Source organism: Lactuca virosa, chromosome 5 (assembly GCF_052849685.1).
Source record: "Lactuca virosa cultivar CGN04683 chromosome 5, Lactuca_virosa_CGN04683_v6, whole genome shotgun sequence".
Lineage (NCBI taxonomy): Eukaryota > Viridiplantae > Streptophyta > Magnoliopsida > Asterales > Asteraceae > Lactuca > Lactuca virosa.
In genome coordinates, this window is record NC_136430.1 from 116,755,998 (window position 1) to 116,773,836 (window position 17,839).

The 17,839-nt window shown below is 33.4% G+C and overlaps 1 protein-coding gene across 1 annotated transcript; it reads right to left on the reverse strand.

Annotated features, from left to right (window-relative positions):
- Positions 1 to 11,055: 11,055 nt before the first annotated feature.
- Positions 11,056 to 15,534, reverse strand: LOC145111649 (putative sodium/metabolite cotransporter BASS4, chloroplastic). The gene is made up of 10 exons (XM_079047909.1): positions 15,465 to 15,534; positions 13,761 to 13,831; positions 13,604 to 13,672; positions 13,395 to 13,506; positions 13,099 to 13,206; positions 12,706 to 12,789; positions 12,550 to 12,608; positions 12,386 to 12,454; positions 11,192 to 11,287; positions 11,056 to 11,100 (listed from the first exon to the last, which is right to left on the reverse strand). Exons 1-10 carry the CDS (start codon positions 15,532 to 15,534, stop codon positions 11,056 to 11,058), a joined length of 783 nt encoding a protein of 260 aa, XP_078904035.1.
- Between the last annotated feature and the right edge of the window lie 2,305 nt (positions 15,535 to 17,839).

A 17,839-nucleotide genomic window follows, 5' to 3' on the forward strand; every position in this document is an offset into this window, starting at 1 on the left:
TTTATTTGACATAACTTGCTGAGGAACCCCCAAAGCAATGTTGTCACCCTTAGTGATAATCCTTAGCCTAGGTCCCTTGTGATAGTTGTTTTAGGGACGTAAAGTGAGGATAATGGGAATGGGTAATTAGGGTTATTTTTGGTTGATGAAATTAATAAATTTATTATTGACTGAGAACTTAATAAGTTTATTATTTATTGTGGGTTGAAAACCCTATATGCTCACCAGGCTCCCAAGCCTGACCCACTCACATGTGTCATCGCTAAATCATCGAGGGGCCCACATATATCGCTTTTATCCCGAAGGTAAAAGGAATGGATAAACTTCGACTCATATGGCTTGTTCTACTACTTGTTGAATCATACACAAAGGCACGTTTTATAACATCGAGTTACCAATGCGTTTTCATGCAATCAGTGTATAACCAACTCATAGTAACAACTCATATCTCTAGGTTTTAAGAATATAAGATATTATCGTCTCATGATCACTCGTGATAAAATCCATGAAGTGATTCAAATGAGCGTGGGTTGAATCCAATACTCAGAACTTATGAGCACTCATGAGTGTTGTAGCACCACTTTGTCCACCAACTTGGACCTCTACAAACCAACCCATGACAGTCTTGATTCATATCTACTTCCAACATATGACCGACTGTGGATGGTTTGAATAACTTAATCATTCAGGAAGAGCGACTTAGTTATTCTGGAAGTCAAAACATACAAAGTGAAACACAAGAATAAATGAATCAAATATGGTATCAAACCCTATGAATATAAATAAACACTTTTATTTATCACCATACTGATTACTCATTATTCATTGTTTTGGTTTTATCAACTTTATACTTGAATTAAAAACACTAGTTGTCCCATGCTCCAAGCATGTACACTATGTTTTTCTTAAACAATAGCTTTGCCATACACCAAGTATGCACTCTATGTTTGTCTATGATCCTTACTTTGTGAAATAAACCAATTGAACATAATTTCAATGATTCTAATTTCACACTCCCAAATCCTTATCGAAACATGTGAGAATTTCAAATTCCTATCATTTATCGAAATCTGTTTAGATTTTAAACTAATATGCACTGACCCTCCTGTAATGAATATGTACAAAGTCACAAAGACTTGTCAACAGTCATTATAAGGTATTCCAATGGAGATCAACTCCATGGAAACTAAGTCTCATATTCAAAGTACATTGCTTTGGACATGCTTCTTGCATTAAGTTTTCTAATCTTACACAGATAACTTCCACCTATGGAGACAACTCCATATTCTCATTTTGACTATCACTTCTGAATAAGAGATGCCTCTTTTCAGAATATGTCAATATGTTCCTTCCAAAATTAGCACTATACTTCCAACTGTCCCTGAGCAACCAATCTTTGGTAAACCTCAGATTGTCCTCGACAATTGCTTAATCATTTTAAGTCATATCCAATTCTAGACCTTTTCCCTTCTTAATGCCTCTGGGCATTTGGAAAAATTTAGAAATGTCAAATATTATAGCACATGCAATCGATCCTGTACCCAAAGCAAATGGTACACGATTCATGATGTCTCACATAAAGACATGATTCTAGACCAGTCTTTTGCTACAATATTTTTATTTGCCATGTTTTCAAAATTTGACTATGAAGAGGGATGCCGTAATCATAATCGAATTTTGAGAACGCAATATATAGAATTTCCTTAAGTTGAACCAATCCAACATGAAATTCATATATATATTCTTGACTAAGGATGATTAAGGTCTCAATCTAAGCCTTTAGAACTGAAATGAAGTATATCCTCTCCCTTAATTATAGCAAAACAACTTTTTCAATCCCTGCAGCCTCACGAATTGAAACTTTTGTTTTCAATAATTAACATTGCTAACTTGCAACACTAATAATAATTACCATGCTCCCACTAACACGATGATTATTAGCATAACACTTATGCTCCCACTAGCTTTGACATGTACTCAGAAATCAGCTGGACTTCTATAAATCAATACTTTATTGACTTTCTTACCAAAGTTCAGATTTCTGATACGAGATGCTTTGATAAAACTTTATCAAAATCATACACCTTTCCTTAGATAGCATGCATGTGTGTCTAAACAATTTCAGAACTATGAAAAGGGATGCCGTAATCATAGTCTCAACTGTTTAGACCTTTTGCCATCTGCTTCAAATCTACTTGGTGGAAGTGTTTCCTCACCATCATTTTCATGAATCGGAGAGAAACCTTATGACCCTTAGATTTTATGGTGTATGTGTTCTTATCCATGTGAATCGTCAAAACCATAGTCATAAGACAAGGATAATGACAAATCCAAACTCATATGGACTGAACTTATGCAATCTTAACTTCTTGCTACCTGGCAGTACAGGGCCTACCATTGCTTCCAAGTTGTTATGCAACCAATTGAGAACTTTCAGAACTCCTATGCAAAGCCAACTTTAACTGGAATGGACACAAAATATGTCAACACGATAGGTTATAAACCTCAAGTCGTGTGCTAGTGAAGAACCTCAGGTTTTATTCTTGATTAGTTCTTGAAATTCTTTTTAGGATCTTTACGACTCCCACTATCCTCTTGACATATAAGACTATCTTGCCAAATATTCAAGAGATAGTGCGGATTCTTTATCAAGACAAACACTTCACACAATTGGCCTTAGTTGGTCTTTGTTTTATCCAAAACATCACAACTTACCAATTTCAAATGTACAAGAGTAGGACACTTTTACTCTTACATTTGACAAGTGTTTTAAACCTTTCTTTAAGATATGTCACTCAAGTTACAATCTTGGAGTATGACTCTAAGAATTGTTTTGGAACGAAGTATGACTCATCTTCCTGATCTAACCATTTCAACAATTCATGACTCCTCTTCTTAGTCATAAGAATGCACTAAGATGACCTTTAGAGGACTAATTGTGATATGATTTCTAAATCATTAAGATGATCACAAACATAATACTAAAGTACTCTCCCATCTTTTCAGATTTGAGAAACTTTTATCTTTCTGCCTAATTTGATTCTTCCCATTCGTTCTGCCATACATTGAGACTTTTCCAATGTTTCAGAATTATACTTAAACTTGTAAGTATAACCATATTTACTAAACTTTAGTAAATCAAATATTCTTAACGAGCTTTTTGGTGGACATCACCAGTGCACAAGAATGTGTACTCGATCCCTTTAGTCCTTCACTTGACTCACACATCCATGTGAACAAGTAATTAGTCTTGATTTTCCAATGCTTGAAAGTTCTCATTCATCATACTATTCAACTTGCATGATTTCAAGTTTCGGTCCAATTGAAACTTGGGTGATGAGGAACTTTCCTGATTTGGTAAATTTAGACACTACCACAAATGAAAGAATCAAATCCATTTTCCAATATTGCTGTCAATGGAATCATATAAGCAACAATTTTCCACAAATGCCATTGTAAGGATACTTCAAATAAATAAAATTAAACAATTTTCTTTTATTTTAAAACTTTGCGGAAAAACTTATCCTTACAATCCACATGGAAAATTGTTGTTATCTATTCCTTAGCAATATATCATAACTTCTTAAGCAACTGCTCAAAATTCTGATGCGATCGAAATCCACCTTCGCGATCAGAGTCAACATATACTTCCTTTAAGATTTCTCTCTATTCTTTGATTCTTAAAACATCAACATGTGACCCAGTCACATCATGTAATGAGGATCTCAGAATAGAACTTAACAGAGTTAGATAATGGGCTCTACCTGATGTAGAGTCAAACTTATTGACTTTAACATCCTTAGGTAAATTTGGCAGCTTTGCAATCAACGCCCCTTCCTTTGGCAAAATAAACATATGGACCCTTTGGTAATGGGACTATCTCAGACTTAGCCTTTCTCTTTACCATTTGGTCAACCGGGTTGACTATGGCCAATCCCTTTCCATTGGGAAGAGAATGCATTTTCTGGATTTCCAGTGTCACCATTGTCACTGTCCATAAAGTTTTTGGGAAGTTGATCTTCTAATCAAATTTGCTTTACTATCGTTCCAAATCATTGCTGATTCAGCAGCACCAAGCAAATAGATATGATCATTAAGGTTCATGTCATAGTCTGTTTCATAGTAGTCCCAAAGGAACTCACTATGTGACTTAGAAAGTGATTGAACACCCAACTTTCTCAAGATTTTGACACCCAACTCCCCCGGCTTGTCAATATGTGACTTCATCTCTAAGATGTGATCACACATATACCTTGCTTGCCATTAGGGCTTGAGTGACCTTGAACTTGTGGGTTAGGGAGAATAATTGGAGGAGGTGGAGGAAGAGAAGTATGACTTCCATGAGCCAAACTCGGGAAGTCATATTCATTAGGAAAGCTTGGTTTGGGAAGATCATTGTTGTCTAAACCAGAAATCAACAATGGGAGAAATTCACGTAAAGCTGATTTAAGTCCTTAATATAACACCCAATATGATATATTAAGGCTAGGATCCAACAAACTATTTTATAACTTGGAAGAGGGATGCCGTAATCCAAGCTATAAAATATTTGAAGGTAGGTGAATGACGATTCACCAATTTCCACCAAGATAAACGAAATGTATTATTAGGTTTTAATTGGTTTTGAAACTCCTAGATTCTTTTGAGATTCATTGAACTTTTCAATGGCATGTTTCAATCTCGAGTGTGCCCTTCAGGTTTTGTGAGTGGGATGCCGAGGATCACAAAACAAGGTGTGAAATAACCATGCAAATATACTTGGTACCCTTAATATTTACCCCTCAATCGATGTGCCGGTTAACCACACACACTCCAACGATACTATGATAAACATTAAGTTACCCTTTGCCTACCTTGTTAAGTCCAGGTTAGTGTGCCGGTTAACCACACACGCTCCACTAACAGCTTAAACAAAGTGCAAAGTGTAATTTCATGGATTAGCACCTTATTCACATTTTCCTAAGTAACTAAGATTGGGAATTTATAAGTGTTTAAGTTACTTAGTATTTATCATTATACTTATAATGAAGGGAGAATTATAGTCCTTGTCCTACCTGTTCGGCTAACGACCCTCCACCGGTCAAGGAAGCGGTGAGTGAGAGTGGACACCCATTAAACTGCCATTTTATAGGCAGTGACCTTATACCCCCCTTATAGAACGGCTTCGTGAATGAGGCCTACTAATGGTAAGACGACTTGCTCTTGTACTTATAATATATTAAACTTTTAATATTATAATAGTATAAGGGTGTATTTTAGACATTTAAAATACTTGGTGGTTTAATCTATTAATTAAACTATACTCTTAATTTAATTAAATTTAAACCATGTCATTATGGAATTATTAATTCTCTTTTAATTAAACACTTTAATTATTTATTAATAAATTCCATAAGAGTTAACTGAATTATTCAATAAAAACATCATAATTCCAATTATTAAATTCAAAATTAAAACCATTTAATTAATTGTTTAAGTTATGAACCCAAGAGTTTTAGAATTCAATTCTTTTTTTTATCATAAAAACTTTTTTCAAATTCCAAAACTTGAGGGCAAGTTTTGTAACTCTTGAAAACTTTTGGATTCCATAACTTATGGAGTTAAATACTTGTTTTATGATGAAACCTTTCATGTTCCATAATTTAAGAACAAGTTATGGAATTCTTTAAAACATTAAGACCAAGTTTTGTAGCTCCATAAAAAACTTTGAATCAATTTTTTTTAAAAACCTTTTCATATCCATAACTTATGGAGGTTTCAAAAAACTCTTTAGATCAAACTTTTAAAACTAATAAAATAATCATATCATTTTATCTTTTACTAAATTTGACCTAATTCAACTCATATAGCAAATGATTCAAATTTTACAAATAATTAGTTTTTCACAAAAACAAGTAATTATCTTAAAATTTGACAAACGTCATGTTTTTTTTTCCTTTTTTTTCAACTTGAAAATAAAACATTTGCATCAATATAACAGAAAACAACCCATGGCTCTGATACCACTGTTGTGTTTTGAGCATTCTAACACTCCTATGGTGTATATGCAACCCTATAAACCTTGGATCTATGTTTTCTCTATTATACATGCAAATATTAACTATTCCAAGGTTTCATCCTAACTAGCATATTATGAAGCACCTATACTACAAAGTTCTAGTTAGATGACATACCTTTTGATGTAGTTTGATGTCTTCAAGCTTTAAGAGCTTAGCCCCAATAGCGTGGAAGCCTCAAATGGAATCACAAATCACCAAAACACCTTGGAAGAACTTGAGAGAATATGTATGCACACTAAAATCGGTCCACTCTTATTTTCACACACTTTTTCCAATTCTATGAGCCAAGGACCCCTTTATATGTTATGGAGGATTAGGGTTACATCCATGTAAACCCTAATACCCATGACCTTTCATTTACATAGGATCTATGGGTTAAAAGCTTCATGGACCATCCATGAAAGCTTAGCCTAACCTAAATGAACTTGGCCCATTCCATATATATAAGAGTCTATATTTAATTAGTTCTTTTTGATCACTTAATTAATTCTAAATTAATTCTTGATCAATACTAATTAAATAATATGATTCCATATTAATATATTAGAACTTATAATATATTAATATAAATCATAAATATACTATTCTCAAAAGACTATCCATATAAATTGTGCCGATAAAGTGCAACCCATATGGACCATGCCGGGTCGGGTCAAGTACATACCAAATATAGTTATGGACTTAGACATTAATCCAACATTTGAGACTTCATTTCCATGGAATTGTCTTGTAACAATCTCCAAAGGAATATTTTGTAATATCATTGGTCAAGTCTCTGTGACTTTTTGTACCTAAACATTACAAAAGAATCATTGCATGATAGTTTAGATACTAACACATTCTAATAGTGGAAAGAATTTGGAATTCTTACACTTGCAATAAAGATTTGAAATTGTGAAATGAGCATCATTGAAATGTTTTCATTTGATCTATTTCACAAAGTAAAGACCATATATAAACATAGTGTGCATGCTTGGAGCATGGGAAAACTATTGTTTTAATTCAAGTATTGAGTTGATAAATCGAAACATTATAAAATGAATAACGTGTAATCAATATGGTGATTAAATAAAAGGTGTTTTATTTATATTAATAGGTTCTGAGACCATATTGGATTTGATTATTCTTGTGTTTCACTTTGCATGTTTTGACTTCCCGAATAACTAGGTTATTCAAAACCATCCACAGTTGATCATACTTTGGAAGCAGGTATTGAGGCAAGACTGTCATGAATGGGTCTGTAGATTTGTCTAAAGGCGTTTAGGCATAACACAAGTTTGCTGCAGTGTTCATGAGTACTCCTGGAATAGGATTCGAGTATTGGATTAAACCATGCTCATTTGAATCACTTCATGGATTTTATCAAGAGTGATCATGATACGATAATATCTTATATTCTTGTAACGGAGACATGTGAGTTGTAGTTGCAAGTCGGTTGCACATTGACATATGTAAACGCACCAGTAACTTGGTGTTATACAACATATCGTTGTGTGATTTGATGATTAAGTACAAGCAAACATTTGAAACGAAGTTTATCCGTTCCTTTTACCCCATGTGGATAAAAGCAATATTTGTGGGCTGATTTAGTGATGACAACCCTAAGCTCTTGGCCAAGCCTGGACTGATTTGATTTGTTCAATTAGTCAGTCGTCATAAATCGGAAATCGGGAAAGAACAGATGGACAGAGAGAATGATTAAAATCCATGTCTCATGTCTATATGATATCTAGAATGGAGGAATATATGATCCCTTATCTAATGGACGCGTCATTGACTAGGTCAGAGTTCGACAGCGGCTTTTAAGAGCTACGATTGCTAGTCGGGATTTTGGAGTCGTACTTGCAATAATAGTTATTAGACTTATCCAAGTGGGAGACTGTTGGATTAGGTGTCTAAGTCCATAACTATAATTGGTATGTACTTGACCCGAGAGTAGCATGGTCCATTTGAGTTGCATATCACTAGGACAATTTGATAGGATGGACTTTTGAGAAGAGGTTATTTATGGTTTTTTAATATATTATAAGTTCTAATATATTAATATGAAATCATATGATTAGTATTGATCAAAAATTAATTTGGAATTAATTTTGTGATCAAAAGAGACTAATTAAATATATGAGGATTGATTTGGTAAATCAATGATTCTTATAGTATGGGCCAATTGTTATTTAGGATGGGCTAAACCTATATGGTAGTCCATGAATAGTCCATGGAGGTTTAACCCATGGATCTTAAGTAATATGAAAGGTCATGGGCATTAGGGTTTACATGAATGTAACCCTAATCTTGCCACACTATATAAGAAGTCCCTTAGCATCCAAAAATATGCACTAGTGATCTTTAGAGTCCATGAGCCGATTTTGAGCACAAGGTATTCTCTCTCAAAAGTCATACTTTGTCCTAGGTGTGTTGTGAACCATTTGAGGTGCAACACTTGGGGCACTAAGTTCTTAAAGGCCAAAACTACAAGCTACAACAAAGAGGTAACTCTATAACTCAACTCCATGTTGTTTATATCAATTGTATGCTAGTTGTAGGCTTAATGCTTTGGAAACAATATTGTATGTATATTTAGAGAAAACATAGATCCAAAGCATTTAGGGTTTTATGTGCACCATAGGATGTTGTGGTATACCAAAAACTCATCAATGGTATCAGTGTTTAGGATTGTTTTCTATTATACTTGATGTTTTATTGGTTTTCAAAGTGAAAAAATTGAATTTTCTGCCTTCTGCCCAGTGAACTCGCCGAGTCCACTGGGTGACTCGCCGATTCCCCTCATAAAATGGCCAACTCGACGAGTCCAGTTCATGTACTCACCGAGTTGGTGCTCCAGTGGGCAGATTTTCGACTTTTGGCCAGAATTTGGATTAAGATCATTACCGCAAATTGTTTTTTGAACCATGAAATGTGTTTTTTCATAAGGTAATGATCATGCTTGTCCAATTAAAAGATAATAGTCATAGTTTCAAGATTTGTATTAGTTTATATGATAGACTTATTTCTTGTGAATAGTTGATGTGAATTATCTTAACTTATGAGTTTAATCTAGATCATAGAAAAATTATTTGATAGTTTTTGTTTGTTAAAATGTTGATCTAAATGCCTTTTATGAACTTCATAACTTGTCCTCAAGTTATGGAAAATGAAAAGTTTTTTATAAATGTGTTTTTTATGAACTCCATAACTTGTCCTCAAGTTATGGAAATTCAACAGTCTCATTTGAAAAGTCATCTTAAATGGTTTTAAAGTCTTCCATAACTTGTCGTCAACTTATGGAACTTGAAAAGTTTTTCATAAAAACCTCATTAAACTCATAAGTTAGAGAAATGAAAAGTTTTGACAAGTTTCAAAACTTGTCCTCAAGTTTTGGAATGGGTAAAGTCTCACTTTTGAATACTTTAGTTCCAAACCCTAGAGTTTTAAAAGTTAAAATTCAACCCTTATACTATTATAATATTATAGGTTTAATATTGATATATATATATATATATATATATATATATATATATATATATATATGTATAAGACAAGCCAGTCTTACCGTTAGTAGGCCTCATTCACGAAGCCGGTCTATAGGGGGGGTATAAGGTTACTGCCTATAAAATGGTAGTTTCATGGGTGTCCACTCTCACCCACCGCTTCCTTGACCAGTGAAGTTCCACTTCAGCACGAAAAAGGGATTAATCTTTCACCTTGATTGTCTTGTGGAATATCATCTTCATGAGGAAAGCTTTTTCCCAAAAGATTCGGGAAGACCATAGTGTCTGAACTAGACATCTACATGGGAGAAATTCAAGTTTAGTTGATTTAAGTCCTTAATATAACACCCAAATTAAATATTAAGGCTAGGACCCAACCCAATATTTCACAATTCGGAAGAGGGATGCCGTAATCCAATTGCAAAATATTTGAAGGTAGGTAAATGACGATTTACCAATTTCCACCATGAAAAACAAAATTGATTATTAAGTTTTAAATGATTTGAAATTCCTAGATTCTTTTGAGATTCATTGATCTTTTCAATGGCATGTTTAATCTCGATTATGCCCTTCAAGTTTGTGACTGGGATACCGAGGATAACAAACAAGGTGTGAATAAGCATGCAAATTAGCTTGGTACTCTCTATGTCATTTATCACCTAACCAATGTGCCGGTTAACCACACACGCTCCATTGATCTATGAAAAACATCGAGCTACCCTCACTACTAGAAAAACAGCTTTTTACGACGCGCAATGTGTGTCGTAAAACGCTCAGACGACGCGCAAATGCGTGTCAAGGAAGGCCCTGTCATAACGAGAGACGACACGCTTTTGCACGTCGTCTATTTACTACACGCATTTACGACGTGCGCTTACGTCACGCAATGCGTGTCAAGGAAGGCCCTATCATAAAGAAGATGACACACATTTTCGTGTCGTAAATTTACGACGCGCGATTACGACTCGCATTGTGTGTCGTTAAAGCCCCTGTCATAAAGAAAGATGACACACATTTTTACGCGTCATAATTTTAAATGTTTTAAAAATATATATATATTTGATAGATTTACTAATTTTCAAATTAAATAACTCATTTAATGTCTCACAATGCAAAATAAAATACTTATATAACAGAACAATCCATTTCAAAAAATAAATGTACTAATATTCAAAAGAAATCACATTTAATTGTTAGTTTATTAACATCAGTCAAACTAGGAAAACAAATCTTCCTAATCCAAATAAGAACAAACATATAAAACACAAACTATTTTGGAATTTCTAGAAATGTTTAGGATTTGTGGGATCATTAATCGTCTCCTCTATTGCAGGGCGTCTCCTCCATTTCTAGTGTACCTTTTAGAACAATAATAAAATAACATAGTAGAAATTACAATCAGCGGATTAGCAATAGTACATATAATATTCATAGGTGCATACGAACCAGACCCCAAAAAATCTAGTCCTGTCAGATCAGGTCAAATTCCAAAAGTACAAAATGAAGGACTAAGAATTCGAGCACCACGAGAGTACACTTGTACGACTCGCCTCCTAAAAAAAAGTTCAAATTTTTTATAAAAAGTAACTACTAATTAACAGACTATGAACATGGCAATATGACATATGAATGATATAAATTCACCTTCCAAAAAGATTCCCTAACATAAATAGTACTTCCTTGAACAAAGTGATCCATGTTTTCAGTCACCTCTTCATGATTATTAACTGTCTGCAATACCTACACACATAATAGAAACAAAATTAGTCGACAGTCACATGTTTTATACTTTTACATGTGATCAATTTGACCATATTAATATTACCACAACAGAATTTCCAAACTGATAATTAAATATGCATGATAATTATCATCCTCGGATGTTGTTTTCAAATGTTTAGGTTTGATACTTGAGCACATAATAAAAATGATGTTTGATATAGATAACTGTTGGAACTCTATGAGCATGTAAATAGTCAATATAAAGAGTTGAAAAAACAGTTATTAAACCAACCAACAAACACCTGCAACATGAAATGTATGAACATGTAAAAAGCTTCTTTTTGGTTAAGTAGGTGATAGATTTACTTGATCATTTCAACAGAAAAAGATGTAGTATAATATATTAAGAAAAGAGAAAAGTTAAAAAGTAGCCACCTGTCAAGATTTCTTTTGTCAAGGCCAAGAGAGTGATGCACCGAAATCAAACACCTGCTACACGAACATGGAATCTAAATATAAAAAATAATAATAATAATAACAGGAGCAGTAAAACAGATTAAAATGCCATGCCATGTAACTCATTGCATAACAAATATATCACATTCTATTAAAATAATGTTGGGTTTACTTGATCAATTTTCTCTTGTTTGAACAAAAAAAGGGATATATCATGAAAAAATTAACTCCTAGTAGACTATGAGCAAGTGGGCTACTTGGAGAAACAAATCCATTAGATGTTGAACCATTTTTGCTATCAAATAGGGGAATAATTGCCCATGAAAAGGCCTCTCTGTAAGGCATCATTCGAGACCGAACTTGTAGTTTTTGCTTCTCTCTTTCTGTAAGATGGACCAATTAAAGGTAACTCACAGTTAGAAGATAAACTGCATGATATAAAGAGCAATTGATAAATGGCTATTATTCCATTGATGTTGTTAATACATATCGGTTCCTTTCGTGAATAAACAGATGGAGTGACTCTACCTTTTTTGTGAATTAACAAAGTATTTTCCTTCAATTGAAGTGTGGCATGTTAGAATATAAATTGCATGATCTGTGATCATTCCATTCCTTCCTTGATTCCAAGAAAGGGAAAGTTATTACTTTCAAACTTACAATCAGAATTCCCAAAAGAATCGATAATACAGTCATTGCAAGAGCCAAGGCAGAATTTCCTCCAGCAAGCTACATCAACAAGACAACAACTTTTACTTAATCTCAAAATTAATGATATAAAACAAAATAGTAATTAGAAAAAGTTACTAGAACTATTAACTAACCTGAGTTAAAGCAACTCCACTTGATAATGTTGTAGGCATACAACAAAATAAATCTAGTCCTGTAAGAGATATAAAAAAATATATTGATAAAATAATGAAATATTTGAGCTGTTACAAAATAGCACAAAAACATGTTGCATATTCCTTTTATAAAACCAGACCTGTTACAAATTCTTGAGGTTGAAGGTGAATTTGCAGGATAATTTTTGAAAAAAGGGGAGTCAACAACAAAATAGAAGCCTGTGATGATTTCAAAATATTTAAATTAGTCTAATTTCCTATAGTTATTTAAAAAGGGGAAGTGAATAGAATGAACCTATAAATTTGATGGAAATTTTATAAATTTTAGTTCATATAAGCCCATAAAGTCCAACTGGCCATGCTGCAACAGTTGCACCTACTTCTTCACTGCACAATGTGAGTCCTCTATATGGAAATAAGAAATTATAAGTAGATTAAAATGTTCAAATGGTATAATAACCAGAAAGACATAAAATATTTGCCATATTGGTGAATAACTTAAAGCATGACTTTCTTTTAAGTAATAACCTGATATGAGAAATATCCCACAAGTTCTAAATTTTGCTACATGATATTTGTGAGCAAGGCATCCAAGACTAGGGTTTATGAGGCCTAATGTTACTCCGCTAATAAGAGCTGCATCAAGTTAATTAAGAAATCAAGTATCAGTAAGAATTAATGATTCAGTGAAGTTAACAAAAGTTCATTGAAGCTACATAAAAGCTTCAAGTTTGTTTTTTTTCCAGACCCTTTCTTCTAGTATTTTGTAAAACATTGTCATAGATACATAAATAATCTAGTTACACTAAAGCAGATTGAATTACCTAATGGAAGAAAATTGCTAACAATGAAATTCAACAATGGTTTTTCTGAAGCCAAAAAAGTCGATGTAAACTCTTGATGAGGTTGATTAGGGCCATCATTTCCTTGAAACTCCTTTCAATGATTATTATTAAATACTAAAAAATAATAATTCAAGATTTTACTTATAGAAAAGGAGAAACCGAACCTGAATTTTTGTAAGCAAACAAACTGTATTGCTAAATAGAGATTCAATCAAAACTTTTAAGTAATCCGCACAAGAAGGATCATATCCAAATATCTGCATCATAAATAATATGATTATAAAAAAACAAGTATATAACTTATAAAAAAAAATAAAAAAAAACTTGTACTTACAACATGTTTACATGCCCTGCTGAGTGATTCCATTGTCCTCCATTGTCCTCAATTTTCAAAAAATACGCCTTCAAAGTGTTATCTTCAGTAAAAGATTTTTAACAAAATGAAAACTAAGAAACACTTTGATCAGTTGGTGGAGCATAAAGCTCCTAAATTTGTGCCATAAAACAATTGTTTCAAATCTTTACGCGATAAGAATAACCTTCCTAGGAATTAGATTATGTATTTACATGAATTTGTAATCACTGATTTACTGATTTGACACTACCATTATATTGAATACAAATATGTAATTACTCTTTAAGAACATGCAAAGCCTAAAATAGTAATAAGTCATGCAAACAGACACAATTTATAAGAAAAATAGAACTGACAAGTAGTTGGTTAGAAGCTTGAAACTGATTCTGGTAGTTGATTGCTATTCAGTGGCGGAATCAGAATTTTTTGCAAGGGGTGGCACAATTTTTTTTTCCATAAAAGATAATAAGATAATTTAAAAAAAAATTAAGATTTCATTAGATATAACAAACCGGCAAATTTTTTTTTTAAAATTTGACATCTATGCTTCTAACCCTACAGCTTTTTCTACCATTGTATTATTCTTGCAATACCGTTAATAGTGGCATAAATTCAAATATATAACATAGATATAGATGAGAACTAACTGATTCAAATCTATAACATAGATAACATAAATACAAACAAGAAAATACAATGATTTTGATAACCTATCAAAATGAAAAACCTCAAAGTTAAATTCCAAATTTACAAATACTAAGACAGTTAGAGGCTAGTATGTTCAATTAATAAATTAAAAAAAAAACAAAAGTTGATAGTTTGGTTTGTTCAATCAAATACTCTTTTTGACAACTCCAGTAGAACAGTTGATAAAGAAATTTAATATACATGTCTAATTTACTATTTTGCAGCATAAATGAATACATTAGTTTTATGAAATTTATAAGCAAAACATTATATACAATCTTAATTTCTTCTGTAACTAACTACCTCACATAATTTCCAAAAATAACCCTCACCTATACACCAATAAAGAAAATTAAGTACCTCATGTTTGTATTAAAGCTCCAATTAAAAGAAAACAAACTGACTTTTTTTTTGCATTCAGATAACTTTTTTTGTGTTGATTCTAAGTGTTTTTAAAATTCCTTATCAACAAAACCTAAAACACACACACACACACACAATAATAATAATAATAATAATAATAACACTAGATCAAGTAAAACCTGTTAAATATCCATCACAAAAGAACATATAGATCCACACTAAAATGGGTAAATGATAGATATTTCTTCCATAACATTTACGCATTTGATATGCATTTTTTAAGCATTTGGTACATTGAAAAAAGGAAACAATACACATAACCAGTCTCACCTGCTGAGTCGAGAAGGGAAGAAACAGTGAGGATGAATAGTACCACCTATGACTTATAGGTTCTTTATTCCAGCAATGTCCAACTTCCTTTTTCATTTTTCTCTGAATTATTGTAGCATAAATAGGAAAGAAAACAAATGATGTAAGAAACATAGCAGGTGGGTGAGGTGTGAGCCTTAATTTCCTTCTTCATTGTCTATTACTTTGTTTAACCATGAAAAAAAAAGAAGCATCCGTATCCATTCTAGGTATTGTGACTGAACAATGTGGGAAGGAAGACTAGAAAGAAAATAAAGGAGACATAGCTCACTTACCAGAAGAAGGAATGCGACAACAGCACCCAAACATTTTTTGTGCCCCTTCCCAATCCAACACTTTCTTCATCGAACCCTAAATCGAAGTCTAGCACACTACCAATCAGCTCTAAATCGAAACCTAGCAAGCCTTTTTATCCTTCATCTTCCTCGTCAAAATCTAAGGTCGCCGGACCTGATGTTGCAGAGGCCAGAGAGCACTGAGGGAGTTCTTGAAAAAAGCCCTAGGTAGAATGGTCCCCGATTTTGTGGAATGTGTTTTTGAAGAAATTATAAAGCGACATTATTTCTACACGACACTCATTTAAAATAAAGTGCCCTCCGTGTTTTGTAAATTTTTTTTCATTTGGACACCAATTTTAGGGCTCGCGAAAATGCGTGTCCTCTATCCTTCAAATTTTGAAAGACTGACATTTTTTTTACGATACACACAAAATGCGTATCGTAAATCAGTGTGTGTCATTGTTTGCGTATCATTAAAGGGCTGTTTTCTAGTAGTGCCTTTGTTACCCTTGTTAGTCGAAGTTAGTGTGCTGGTTAACCACACACGCTCCACTAACGACTTAACAAGGTGCAAAGTGCAATTACATGGGTTAGCACCAAATTCACATTTTTCCTAAGTAACTAAGATTGGGAATTTATAAGTGTTTAATTACTTGGTATTTCCATTATACTTTTAATGAGAATTAATGTCCTATCCTACCCGTTTGGCTAACGACTGTCCACCAGTCAAGGAAGCGGTGGGTGAGAGTGGACACCCATTAAACCATTATTTTATAGGCAGTAACCTTATACCCCCGTTATAGACCGGCTTCGTGAATGAGGCCTACTAATGGTAAGACCGGCTTGTCTTATACATATATATAATTATTAAACTTTTAATATTATAATAGTATAAGAGTGTATTTTAAACTTTCAGAATACTAGATGGTTTAATCTATTAATAAATTATACTCTTAATTTAATTAAACATAAACCATGTCATTATTGAATTATTAATCTCTTTTAATTAAACACTTTAATTAATTTAATAAAGTCCATAAGGTGCAATTTCAACTACTAAAATACTTAAAGGTTCTTAATATAAAATGAAGGGTCCAGTTTGTGGTTTGGTATAGGCTTTCCATTGTATAAGGTCTATCAAGTCATTTTCAGTATTTTGGTGTTGTTTGGGTGTTTACGGCCAGGGCTAGTGTTTACGGCCGTAAACAGGTTTACGGCCGTAAACCCTGTTTACGGCCAGAGTTTTCTATATATAGGGTTTGTCTAGGTCATTTGTAGGGGTTGTTCGTCTAGTGTTCACGGACAAGAGTATTTGAGTTTTACCAGACGTTTTGATATATAAACGTGTGCAAGCTTGATTGATTTTATTCTTCTTCTACTCCAATTCTTGTTATATTGATTGATTGATTGGTTGATCATTGGCTAAGATCCGTTTTCAGGACTTTATAATTGGTATCAGAGCTTAACCGGTGTCATAACATCTCTCAATCAAGTCTTCGATCAAAGGATATTGTTTTCATCATTGTTCGAGATTGCTTTTGGCGATTTCGTGACAAGAGGGGATCGAATCTTCTCGAATTTCAGTTTTTCGTCAACTTCTGTGAGTTTACAGCCACGTGTTTACAGCCGCAAACTCAAGATCTTCAATAACCGTGAACTGATTTTCAACCGTAAACTCAAGAATCTTCATAGACCGTGAACACTAAATCTTCATTGACCGTAACCCCGTTGACCATAAACTCCGTTTACGGCCGTAAAAACCATTGACCGTAAACCCGTTGACCGTAAACTCCGTTTACGGCCGTAAAAACCATTGACCGCAAACCGTTGACCGTAAACTCCGTTCACGGCCAATAATTTTTAATTTTTTCAATTAAAAATAAATAATAATCAATGGATTCTCAGAGTTAAACACATCATCACGAACTGGATTCAGTTATGGGAACAACCACGCGTATTCCAAGATTGCTGTCTGTAGATGGGTTTCCTGAATGGAAATACCAAATTGAAAAGTACATCAAGATGAAAGACTTCAAAATTTGGCGAAGTATTATCAAAGGTCCAGTCAGAATTACAACCACAATTGCAGGACAACAATTTGACAAAGCAGTTGAAAATAATACTGATGAGGACTTTGAGAAAGTTGAAGAACAGGAAAGGGCTTTAGCCACTCTGACCATGGCTTTATCTCCTGATATAGCTCAAGGTTTCAGAGAATATACTTCAGCCAAAGCTTTGTGGGAAGCTTTGATCGAGGTCTATGAGGGAAATGAAGACATGAAAGAAAGTCGTCAGGATATGCTACGACAGAAATTCAACATGTTCAACTATATCCCTGGAGAAACCCTGGAAGCTCAGCTACAACGATTTAC